This window comes from Anticarsia gemmatalis, chromosome 5 (genome assembly GCF_050436995.1).
Source record: "Anticarsia gemmatalis isolate Benzon Research Colony breed Stoneville strain chromosome 5, ilAntGemm2 primary, whole genome shotgun sequence".
Taxonomy (NCBI): Eukaryota; Metazoa; Arthropoda; class Insecta; order Lepidoptera; family Erebidae; genus Anticarsia; species Anticarsia gemmatalis.
This window is the reverse complement of record NC_134749.1, coordinates 5,824,110-5,836,329: the sequence shown is the minus strand read 5'-3', so window position 1 is coordinate 5,836,329 and position 12,220 is coordinate 5,824,110. Positions and strand designations below refer to the sequence as shown.

Here is a 12,220-nt window from a genome sequence, read left to right as displayed (position 1 = left end):
GGTAATTGAAAACACGTGGATGGTGCAGCGCAGCCTCTAGCCAACTATTAATAGAATACAGGAGATGAAAGCATAAATTTCAATGCATGGTATTGTAACGTATACAGTTTCACATCCATATATTTGTTATTGATGAATTTATTTGACGCACCTGCTAAAGTTTGATGTTTTAAAGCTGCAACCTATTGAGACTTACACTTAATATTGTTTGAATTGGTGTAATAAATCACATTAAGGTTCATAAATGGTGTTAATAAATAAACTAGAAATATTTAACAGATTGACGTTAACCAACTGTTTCGTGTAATCTAAAAACAAAAATATTTACAGATTAACAACATCGCCCTAATTTAAATCGGAGAACATTCATAAATTAATCGCTTTCCTTCACTTTCTCCGTCGAATCAACACCAAATGTTCGCAAACATTTATTAATCCTTTAAAAGTATTTTGAGATTAGCCAGCAGCTTGACGTATTTAACCATATCTGGTTAACGATTCGAAATGTTTTACAACAATCTCAATAATATTTCTGATAAATCGCAAATCATCCACAGCCCTTTCTGTTTTCGACCATATTTCAAAGTAGAGCTAGATTCAATTATCTTTGAATCGATTAAAACAATCCTTTCATGAGAGGTACGATATCACCAATAACAGCTCTTTGAATGTTCTTACTTATACTCATACGTTAGTAGATAATGTAGTCTCAAAGTCGAAAATTTTCTGAGTTAACTGCCATGTATTTAAATTTATATAGAGATAAACCAAGTCGAGTGCCCGAACTTTCTTACTTTGTAAAGTTAGGTATAACAAAGATAGAACATACATTTGTTGGAACAAGTTTTTTTTAAAATCAAGGTCGATATGACAAGGGCTTGCATGGACGATACCTGGGGAAATAAACATTGGCCTTCAAACTTCATGTTGTGTTAATACGGAGCTACAGTAAAGAACTTGACAATGCAAATTGCCTGTCGATTTCCCATGAGTTTGAAGTTATATCGCATAGAATTGTGAAGTATGCAGGTCATGTGGAGTGTGGAGCGTGCATAGATGACTGTTGCTTAATTAGTTATATACATAAACGCGCCATGCCTCCGACCGGTTGTCGCGAACGATCGCATCATTTCAGACGTCACAACTGTCGTGACTTTAGAAGCACATTTCAAACACTTAACTGTCACGAAAAGTACTAGAAGGAAAACGTGACTCTTGAATGTGACGTCAATGACAGAAGTTGCACAAAGGAAAACCCAAAGCTTCAGGAAGATATCAATATCAATATTGATAGATTTCGTCATCGATTTTGTGCTAGAAGAGAAATATTCCCGGTATTCCTAATATAATATATTATAATGATTCTCTAAGTAGATAGTTTTTCTTTCTTATATGAAAATAGAATGGGGCATACGTCTGTGACAGTCGCCGATATCGTATGCCCTTTCCTTTATACCGATCATGTTTCCCCTCGTAGGTATTGTGTAGAGACGTTATCCGAAGGTAATATAATATATAAGTAAGGAGAGGTATAGTTGTGTATCGGATACCACGACCCACCGTGAATAATAAACGGGGTATCGCGATTTGAAATCGATCACAAGCCGTCTGCATCACTCAAAATGTTAGCTCTTAATGCTTTAATGCGAACGTGGGTCTTACTGAATAATAAAATAGGTGTCAAAATAAGAAGAACATTATATCCATTTATCTAACGTTTCCATGCAAACACATGCAGAATTATTACCAGCTTTTTTTCTATTCTTTTTTTTCTCTAACTCTTAGTAGCAAAGTTATTTCAAAATTAAAATATACTGATCCGGCTCCAGCGGCATTGAAACTAACTAAAATGCAGCTTGTCTTGATTACCTCAAATATTTGGTACATACATGCGACAATCTATATACAATTGATATGGTTTCATTTGCTTCCTGCACATCCCTTATAAACGAAATAACCGGATAAAAACATACCCGAATAACTTTGTTAAACAATATTGGAAGGAAAGGTTCTTGTTGAAATAATTCTTTGTTATTGGCCAATGTATTAAGCAGAAATATTTGAAATTCCATGCAAGCTGTATTGTTTGATTGCGAGGTATAACCGTTGAGTGAACCTATTAAAAGTTTTTTAACAAACTTGTTCATTTTTTGACACACAATCAACTAACTCGATCACAATAATGGCGATGTATTATACGAGTACGAATATTTTATTGTATGGCCTGCATATTATTAGGCTTAAAGCACAAAGGCTTAGTCCAATAGTATCTACGTACCTAATGAATATTGGAAAATAGGCGTCTACAAAAGATTTTCTTAAAAATAGGTATTATTCCCTTGGTTCAACAAACCGTATTTAATCATATTAGGAGAATTTCAAATCTTCTAATACTTTTATTTTTTAACGTAAAAGAAACAAATAAAAATAGACGGCAATAAAAGCAAATTTAAGTTTTATTGCAGTCTAGTAAATGTGTAGAAGTTTTATATCAAAACTTCATTCGTGTGTATACACTCGTAGATGCAAATATGTTTTTACAGTTTACATTTAATATGCCTTACAGTTAAACTACATAATAAAATCTGGCATGCAAACAAAGAGAATACCGTGTACCTTTAGGTAAATACATACAAAATAGCAACACACAAACATCTATTATGTTTGTATGTATCAAACAATCAAAGAAATGAGTTCGGGTTTACAATATCCATGATCAAAAGTGCGTATATACATACATCTTATTGGCAATCACTAAAAGTTTCCTCACTAGAATATATACATGTAGTACACAGTTCTTACTTGTACATATTTTGGTTGTGTCGCTAAAGGATGTCGGCGTCATTTCCTTTTCCGTCTGCTACGTCTTGAATCATAAAACCAATTTTCTCCCCCTAGGCATCCTTAAGGGCACTTCTGTGATAAATCAAAAACTCGAGTTATTGTGCAATAATACGAATATAAACCCGGCACTGGATTACCTCTTGTATTTTATAAGGTTCCGACTAAATTATAAAAACCCCGGAACATTTATTAGGTCGTAAATGTTTAACAATGAATAATAAAGCACAAAAAATTGTTTAGATTTTACTCTAAAACTTATGTGGTCAAAAATAAAACAAGAGGTCAATTCGGCAATAAGATTCGATTTTTATTAATTCTTTAGGTTCTTAAATACAACTCCGCAACAGCTAGGTGTCTTGAAATACTACCAACAAAGTGATGTAAGTAATAAACGAAACAAGATACATACTTATAATCGTTGACAGATTACACCGAAACTTATTCAATATTATTTTACTCTTCTAAATCATAAATTTTATTCTGCAATGTTTGAAATAAAAGTAAAAAAATAGATTAAGTTGTAAATTTCAAATTGCGATAAAATTGGGAACAATGTTCGCAAGCCCCGATTCTTGTGATTTATTGTCTAATTCAATTGTTTATCGGACCAATCTCGTTTATTTTCCATTTTTAATTTATTGCGGTCTGCCCGGCAGAAATCAAAGCCACAGATTTTATTATAGCCCAACGGGCGATTTTTCACGCTTCGATATTGTGGATTTTCACATGAAAATTCGAACATTGTTTTAAAAATACCAACGCGCGAGAGATTTCTTTTTGAAATGTTATGTATGAGGTATTAGAAATTCATTAAATAAGATAATTTAAAAAATTGGATGTAAAATAGTATACCTAAACCTATAACACCTTTTTAGAACATATAAACAAACCACCATAGACAAAATACAATTTAGAAAATTTTAATGTGATCAAAAATTGATTAGTCTCTGTCTACGCGATTAGCAAATATCTGAAATTCTGAAAATAACGAAAGACATTATGAGGTAAGTCCGTAAATATTTAAAATATCGATTTAATGGTAATCTCTTAGATGTTGAATGTCTACAAATAGTAGAAGCCGCGGCAACTATTTTTCACAGCAAGATAAATACGTTGGAAAGTTGTTGGCAGCCTGTGAAACAAAACAAAACTATCTGCTAGGCATTCACAAGTTGTGAGCAAACACTAGACTTAATTAACTTTGCAAAAACGTTACTCCTCTTGATTTATTTGCGCCATACATTTGCTTTTAGGTGTTGTATAGATAGATGTTGTAGGTGTATGTTTGCTCGACGTGTGTGGTACGGTGCTCTAACAAAGCCGTTTTAAAGGGAAAGCGTCGGCCTTCTGAAACTGGCGAATGGGCTCACAATAATAAAATTGTTTACATGTCGAATTGTGCGTAACTCAATAAGCGGCATCGTAATCTCGAAATGAGGTTTTATTCAATTTACCGTCCGTACGTGATTTGGCGCGGTCCTTCGTACTGAAAATGGTTCTAAATTAGAAATTCTATCAAAACCAATCCTGTACAAGTACTTCTATTGCATAAAATCAGCTATAAAAAAGGCTTTTGTAGTAACGAGACAATGACAATTTAAAAGCTAAATACAATAAACTATTTTGCAATATTTTCTATTGAGCAGCTAAAGATCAATGATCTAAACTGAACCGTTGAAACTTATTAAACTAATTTTACTTACTTAAAATAATTTGGCTTTCTTTAGAACTATCAACTACCACGTTTATTTTGTAATATCGATAAAGAAGTTTCTAGACGTTTGAACTTTAATAGGCGGTAGAAATTGCCTTCCCTTGAATCAATTCACAAGGTTTCCATAAGGAGAAATGAGATAGCACTACACACACTGTAGGTAAATCAATATTGACGCTCGCAGTGGCTTGTCGTCGTTGCACTGAAATAAATATGAGTTACCTGCGTTTCCTTTACCACTTACTGGTAATCCTGTATTACAGCACAATTTCTAACATAGGGCACAAATATGATAGATATGTTTTTGAATGTTACTAAGAACTTAATACTAATAGGACTTTTATAAATGTTTAAACATCGTGTATTACTAAAGAAGTTGATTCGTTAAACGTCGTACTTGTAAAAATCAATACCAATCAATCAACATAGAGTGCCGTTGTAAGTTAATCTATTTCCGGAACATGATACGGACGAATTTAGAAGATATCAATTAGCACACTTTATTGTATCGCCGAACTTATACAGCGTGAATGCTTTTATCATGAGTTTTTATAATTACTTGGTGTATTTTAAGACTAAGTCAATTGCCCTGTTAACGGTCCTATAAATAACTCCTTAACTAAAGTGACGAATGACTCGTAACAATATCCGTGCGACAATGGACACACTTTTTATATTTATTTATATTTAAACATCGTGTTTTAGTTGATTCATGGCACTTCCGCGTACATTAATCCGTAAGATACTTACATATTTAAAGTTTATCACGAACAGGAACAGTATACAATACTTTGTGGCCGATGTAAATGACAGGGAGAGGGCAGATGAAATAGTTTAACATAGTTTTACTGCTTTCAGCAAGAATTTAAGTTCCCTCATTCGTTATCGTGCGTTAGGATGATAGCCCCAAGAGATACTGAGTGGTAGGCCATGAATGATTACGTAATCACACCAATTGATCGGATAGACAAAATACTCAGGTGGACACTTGGCTATCCCTCGGATAATCCCCGCCTCTACTTACACGACACCCGCGGGACGATTAGGCATCACTTGCCCGGAAACCATACGACCCGTAATGAATACAAATACAGATAACATTCAATATTTTATTTACGATCAATGAAAACCGCCCTAAGTGTGCGTCTTAGTAAAGTTTCAAGCTAATATTACAAGGGGATCGATAGCTGAATTGTTGAGCCGTCTTTTGATACTGATACCGAGCCATTATTTTCTACCTGGGAATTAAAAAGTTTATAAAGCTATAGGTACAAAGCTGTTTAGTGTAACTTCAATGCTCTGAGCTCTGAACAAATTATATGTTTGCACTTGTGAACCCAGTATAGACTGTTATTGTCAGGATTCCGTGTGTTTCGTTTTGTGTGCTTCTAACTCTTTCACAACTTGACTACAACGGGAGAATGTCGTGATATTTTTGCTCTCAATTTGCTACCTACACGGTGTGGTCTAAGAATAAACCACTTTATCGTTGGACGTGGGCGTCCTAAGGGAAGGCAAAGAAACTTCATCACTTGTTAGTTTCAAAACTAGCCGTTTGTCAAATGTACATTTTCTTAGAGCTAGAATAGAAAAAGCCTCTGGGTTAAAACTACAAACAGTCATAGTTGGTAGAATTCCCGGACTGCGCGCTATCAAGCTATCATAGGTATCAAAACTACGAACCTCCTACGTGAATAATACAAAAATTCTGCATTTCTCGTATAAAACATTGAAAAATGTTCACACTTTTACTGAAAAATGCGAGCCTCCATTTTACGTAATTGGATAACGTTGATGAACATGAAGTCAATTTTATTATACGTGTAGCACCTATAAGTATTTTTAGTCGCACGCGTACAAAATGTAAATTTGTTCAAGCCAAAGTTGCAAACTTTTGCTCGTGACCAAGAATCCATTACGACGAAAATTGCAAGCTAATGGGGAATCTATATTATTTATTACACGTTCTATAATGTCATGAATACAAAATGATTTCATGACATTATAGGACGAAATAAAAAAAAACTTTTTCATCATCTATTAAATATTTATATTTATATATAAAATAGTTTCTCAAACATCTATTCGTTTCGATTTGTTAGAATATGTGAATGCTCTTGCTCGCGAATCTTTTAATCAAATTTGATTTTGATTAAGAAGTTATTCAGAGATTATGCAGTTTATAAATCAGTACTACAGAAAGCGGAAACAAAGCTAAGAAAAATACCCGTAGCCAGCAGCACCGTCGACGTAAAAATAAACCTTTCTAAGTATGTATATTGTACATCTCTGAACTCGTTAAACAACACTTTGTTTACTTCATCTGCGTGAATAATGGATTTGCCTTACTTACTATTCCCCACTTGTATATGTCTTAATCATAACATACAAAATTTAGGTTACGAGCCCTATTTACTTTGGTTAATTCGATTCGAGCACTCGCGGAAAGAAATATAACTTTGTTTGTCGTAAACAATTGAAGACAATGAAATCTTCCGTACCCCACGCATTTACTTAAAAATACACGTGAAACTTCTTTGTAGTACAATGTACGCGAACGTTTAGTAAAAGCTCTGTTTAATGTTACCTATTCAATATATTAAACGTTTTATATGGTACATGGACTCCTATTATTTTATATTCCTCGTAATTGAGTTAGCTCTCTTAGACAGGATGGCAGTAAACGAGAAAAGTGGCCGCTCACTATAGTCGTTCGTTAAAGTTAATAGACTAAAGCTATAACAAGGCGCAACTACTGGCGACTAGTTTAGAACTGTACAAGTCGTAAAAATAGGGTGAGGGCCCTCAACTAAATTAGAGGCCCTTGGAATGCATTGTGTTGACTAAAATATTACACAAACAATGGTTTTCTCTGGAACAGAACGAAATTCCGGGTAAAGTCGAATAAATGCCTATATTATAGTTACATTATTTAGGAGTCCATGTCCACATTTTCTATAAACCTTAACATTTAAATACTATTTGCATAGAAAATAAGTAATTCACACCATAGTAAATTCTAATCTTATGATACCTTCTTGGTTTTACTTGGAACTGTTTTGGAACGAAAGCAAATCCAAATCAGGCTTAAAGCTATCTTACCATGCTCGTGTGGGATTTACAATAAGAAGCTGTTTTATATGTAGATTTACTCCAACATATTCTCTCTAAACTAAAGGAAGGTTACGATACATGTCTCGTATTCGTTCATTGAGTAATATTGAAAAGATTTTTGAATTGTTTGGCGTCATCTTCGGAAGCTACCTGCTTCATCTATTAATACAAACTCAGTAAATTAGATGTTGCACTTTTTCAAATTTTCTTTGTTCAATGAAGTTAGGTGCAGTAGAAGCCGAGTGGTATAAGTTGATACCTCCCACGCAAGTGGTCGCAGGTTCGAACACGGGGCAACACACCAATGAATTTTAGAAGTAATGTGTGTATTAGAAATAATGATCCCATGCTCTAATGGTGTAAGAAAAACTCGTGAGGAACTCTTGCATGCCTAGCTAATTTATTGAGGGCATGCAAAGTCCCCAACCCACACTTGGCCAGCGTGATGGACTCAAAGCCTAACCCCTCCCTCATTTCTGGAGGAGACCGTTGCCCAGCAGTGGAACATTAATGGGTTATATTTATATTATTATCAATGAAGTTATATTCTAGCAAAAATACATACTTCATCGAGATGGAACAACAAGTAGCTCGTCAGAGTTATCTAGTGGGTGCACGTGACGCTTAACTGGGCATTGCTCCAAACCGGTTCGCCAAAATCGTTCCTATCCTTACCTTCACATGACTGTCAACTCACATGATTCTACGATTGTAATATACTGGCAATTTTAAACGATTACACGTATTCATATTTAATACATTTGTCACTCTTAATGCTAATTTTATTATGCTTCAATACAACTACCGTATAGTGCAATACTGTCGTAAATGTTTCATTATTTCTTCGGACTTATAACCACTCGACCTTTAGCTAATGTATACAAACCTAGGAGGTACTTTATACACCATTATAAACGCATAAATTAATCAGTTATTTTTTTCATTTAAAAGTTCTACACATATAATTATATTATGATCATAAGTGCAGTTAATGAAGATTTGCCACATTCGTTTGCGCTCCATATATGATAAAGTTTTCTCATATCCCCCGCAAATGAAACACAACTAGTGATATTGCGTTTGATATACTCGTAGTTCTTGTAGATAGAAATAGAAGAGTATTTTAGTAACATAAGATGATAGAAATATAATACTTGTTGGCGTATTTACTGCATACCGCGAACGAGGACGATTAACCACAAATGCTACCAATACCTGCATATATTAGATGTACTATAATAACAGGTGTATACCTTATATGTTTCTCTCTCTTTAGCTACGATTCATAAGCATTAAAAATACACAAGTAACAGATAATATTATTTGCTTTAACAAATCGTCGCTTTTATCTCTAAATGTTTTTATTTCGGTTGACTGTATTTCGTTTACTCTGTAAACAGGGTGGAGTTAATTCCTCGGACGATCAGCGCAGACGTAGAAATGTTGTTTCATAATATCGGCTCGTATTTCATATACTCTCCAATGAAAACAAACCCGGTCCACCGCACCCCCCTCTAATACTCGTGAAAAGTATCTCTTCATACATATTTTACTCTCATGAATAAATATTGAATATTTTTCGTATAAAAGTTACTACCCCTGGCTAATATTTGAATATTAAAGCGTTGAAGCTATTATTTTATTAGCAAGGTATTCGAAATTGTTGTATAAACGCTCTATTTATGGTCTTAACCTTTGTGTTCCGTCTATGATATATTTATAAGGGCATCAATATAATATTTATATCATTATACATTGGACTTTAAATTCCAAAAACAAATTGTTTCGGTTCCTACCGTTAACTAATAACCATTTTAAGTATTTTCGCAGTTGATTTCATGTATTAAACTATAATTGTATGATTACAATTTTGCGTGAACATCGAATCTTACCTGAAAGTTTGAAACGTCTTACAGTGTGTAGTGAATTAAAAAATACTTTATTATCCTAAGAAAAAAACACAAATTAAATAAAAACGCCGAAAAAGAAAACTAGATTGTTTGATCACGATAAGGTGTCACTAAACAAATTAATTATGCCATTATAGCAATACAACACAAGGTGAGCCATTAAGATGGTCAATGGTAAATTGGAACGCACGGCCTCTCAGCTATTAACAGATTCTGCGTCAAGATACGATACTAACTTCGTCTCTCATAATGATAATTACTAGTTTAGGACGGATTGGTATTTAATAGACGGTTCCTGACAAGGGATCATTCTTGCTCCTTTACTTATACCTGCCATTTAAGAGAATAAGGGTTCAGAAAATGTTTTACCAAAACCTTTTTATGTAAGAAATAAAATATTATTTGTAACTTATCAAACGTCTTTTTACTAAATATAGGTAGCGATACAAAGCTTGTTCTAATTAGGAATATCCAAATATTTAAGCAATAATTCATCGTAAGCCTTGTGTTAGCATCTGGATAGTTTACTACGAAAAGTGATTAGTCTCGCGAGTGTAAACCTGTTGGGTTTGAACATCTAATATATTTACATGCCCTTTGTAAATCTCTGCAAATCATAAATATACAATATTTGCATTTTGTAACTTGGTTTTTGAAGTATGGCTATTGATATTATCGTCTTTACTGTGAACTAACCAAGAGGGCTCAATAAAAAAACATTCTAATACAGGCTGCCTAACTTTATGTGTACTACAATATAAATAAAATGAAAGACGTAAGTTAAGTATTATACTCCTGTTCATTTTGAATAAATTGAATTTGAATTTGAGTTGAATATACACTGACAACTAAACATTTTAAGGTTAGCTTACCATTTTTGGATAAAATTTTTAAACGCATTCCTTTTTTCTAAAAGTTTACCTGTATGTATTTAAAGAAATCGAAGTTCTATATTAAGACCAGTTGTGCCCTTTAAACTGTCGTGAGTTTGTTGGGTTTCTAGTACCAATCAAAAGTCTCAGTCGTTGGTATTAAACTGTGAAGACATGTACCGCAATTCGTCCCCACGCCATTCTATAAATAACACTGAGGGTAGGAAGGAAAACATTTTCTTCGCAACAACAGCGTCTCAGAGATCTAGAAATCTTGAGTGTCATATGTGTGTATGAATAATATACTTACGTTACGGGAAAACGTGTCGTGTTTTACACTGACAAGTAGGTATTGTATTTTTATGAAAGTAACTTGAGCCCTCACGTAATTTATCTTCGCAGATAATTACGGAAAGCTTCCACGAGCTTAAGTTAATTGAAAAATAACAATCGTTCATAAAGTAATCCTTCGTGGCGATCCCTGAAATGTTTGGGACACCTTCATCAGCTTTTCGTCGTTATTCCATACTACCTATGCTAATTTATCGTTAGTCATACATTGCTATGCAAAATCATTACACACATAATTTTTTTCTTTGTTTAAATTTGACTCAGGTAAGAGGGCAATTATAAATCGAAGTCCTTATTGTAAATATAGACGCAATTTCACTTGAATCCTCTCAGACTTCTTTCTTATTCTATAAATTTTCGCATCAATGAGCTTACGTTTTTTCTACGGATTGCGAAGTAAACCCTCTTAAGGACTTATAAATATGTAAAATATGAGCTTTAATTCGTTATATCGCTTTTAAGGTTGCTTTTAAAGAGATATTATTCTTTCATATATACGTGTTACCCTTTTATTTGTTGCGTAAGTGTTGGGTAATTTTTTGTTTAAGGTGTAAATGTTATAAAAATCAAACTTGCACCGTCTACGTTCATATCTGTGTTGTTGTGGTTTACAGTTCGTACTCTTTGTCTTTACACATAAGAATATTTGACGCAATTACATAACTTCACTGTCGCCTTATATTATGGAGTCCCATTTCTACAACGTTCTGAGATCTTTATACCATTTTGTGCTGGAATTAGAAACTTCTGAACGTTTGTGTTATTGTTCTTCTTGTCAACTAATTTATTGAGAACAGCTATCTATCCGTATAAAGCCATTTTAACCTTGGTAAAGCAAAATTGGAGTATCATAGTACTATCCATAATGATTATTGGCTTCTGAATCTAAATCAACCATGATATCAAGTTTCAAGTCTGAAAACAAAATCCTTTTGTCAGCCACCTTTAGCTCCTTTATTATAGATTTACCTCATGATTTGTTTGCAAGTATTTGAAGTGATTAACACCTAAGCTGTATATTTATAAGGTTTATTTTTGTCCGCAGCCACGGGGAAGACTTGATCGTGACGCCCTTCGCGCAGGTCTTAGCGAGCCTGCGCAGTGTTCGCAACAACTTCTTATGCCTCACCAACGTGCCAGTCGCCAAGTGAGTATTATCTTTGTTGTCTTTCACGCCTCTACCTACTGACAAAGTATGAGTAACACTTAAAGTACTTTATTTCACAAAGGATACAAAAGAAACAACGCAGTAAAACGCAACCCCGATGACACTATTTTTAAAACAAAGCCGTAGAATGACTCTCACAAAATAATTTTCAATTTCATAAAAGTTCGAAGTGCTCTAGTTATATTGTGCCGCTACAATAGCAACAGGCGTTATCCGCCTACACTAAAACTCTAATTTAGTTCAACAA

General features: G+C 33.9%; 1 protein-coding gene across 9 annotated transcripts in view; it reads left to right on the top strand.

The window, feature by feature from the left end:
• Window positions 1–12,220, top strand: part of dnc (phosphodiesterase dunce) — a 300,082-nt gene that overhangs the window by 257,883 nt on the left and 29,979 nt on the right. For all 9 annotated transcript variants that reach the window (XM_076114360.1, XM_076114361.1, XM_076114358.1 and 6 more), the window contains one exon: window positions 11,851–11,952. In XM_076114360.1, the coding sequence (XP_075970475.1) occupies window positions 11,851–11,952 (102 nt within the window). The remainder of the gene's footprint in view (window positions 1–11,850; window positions 11,953–12,220) is intronic.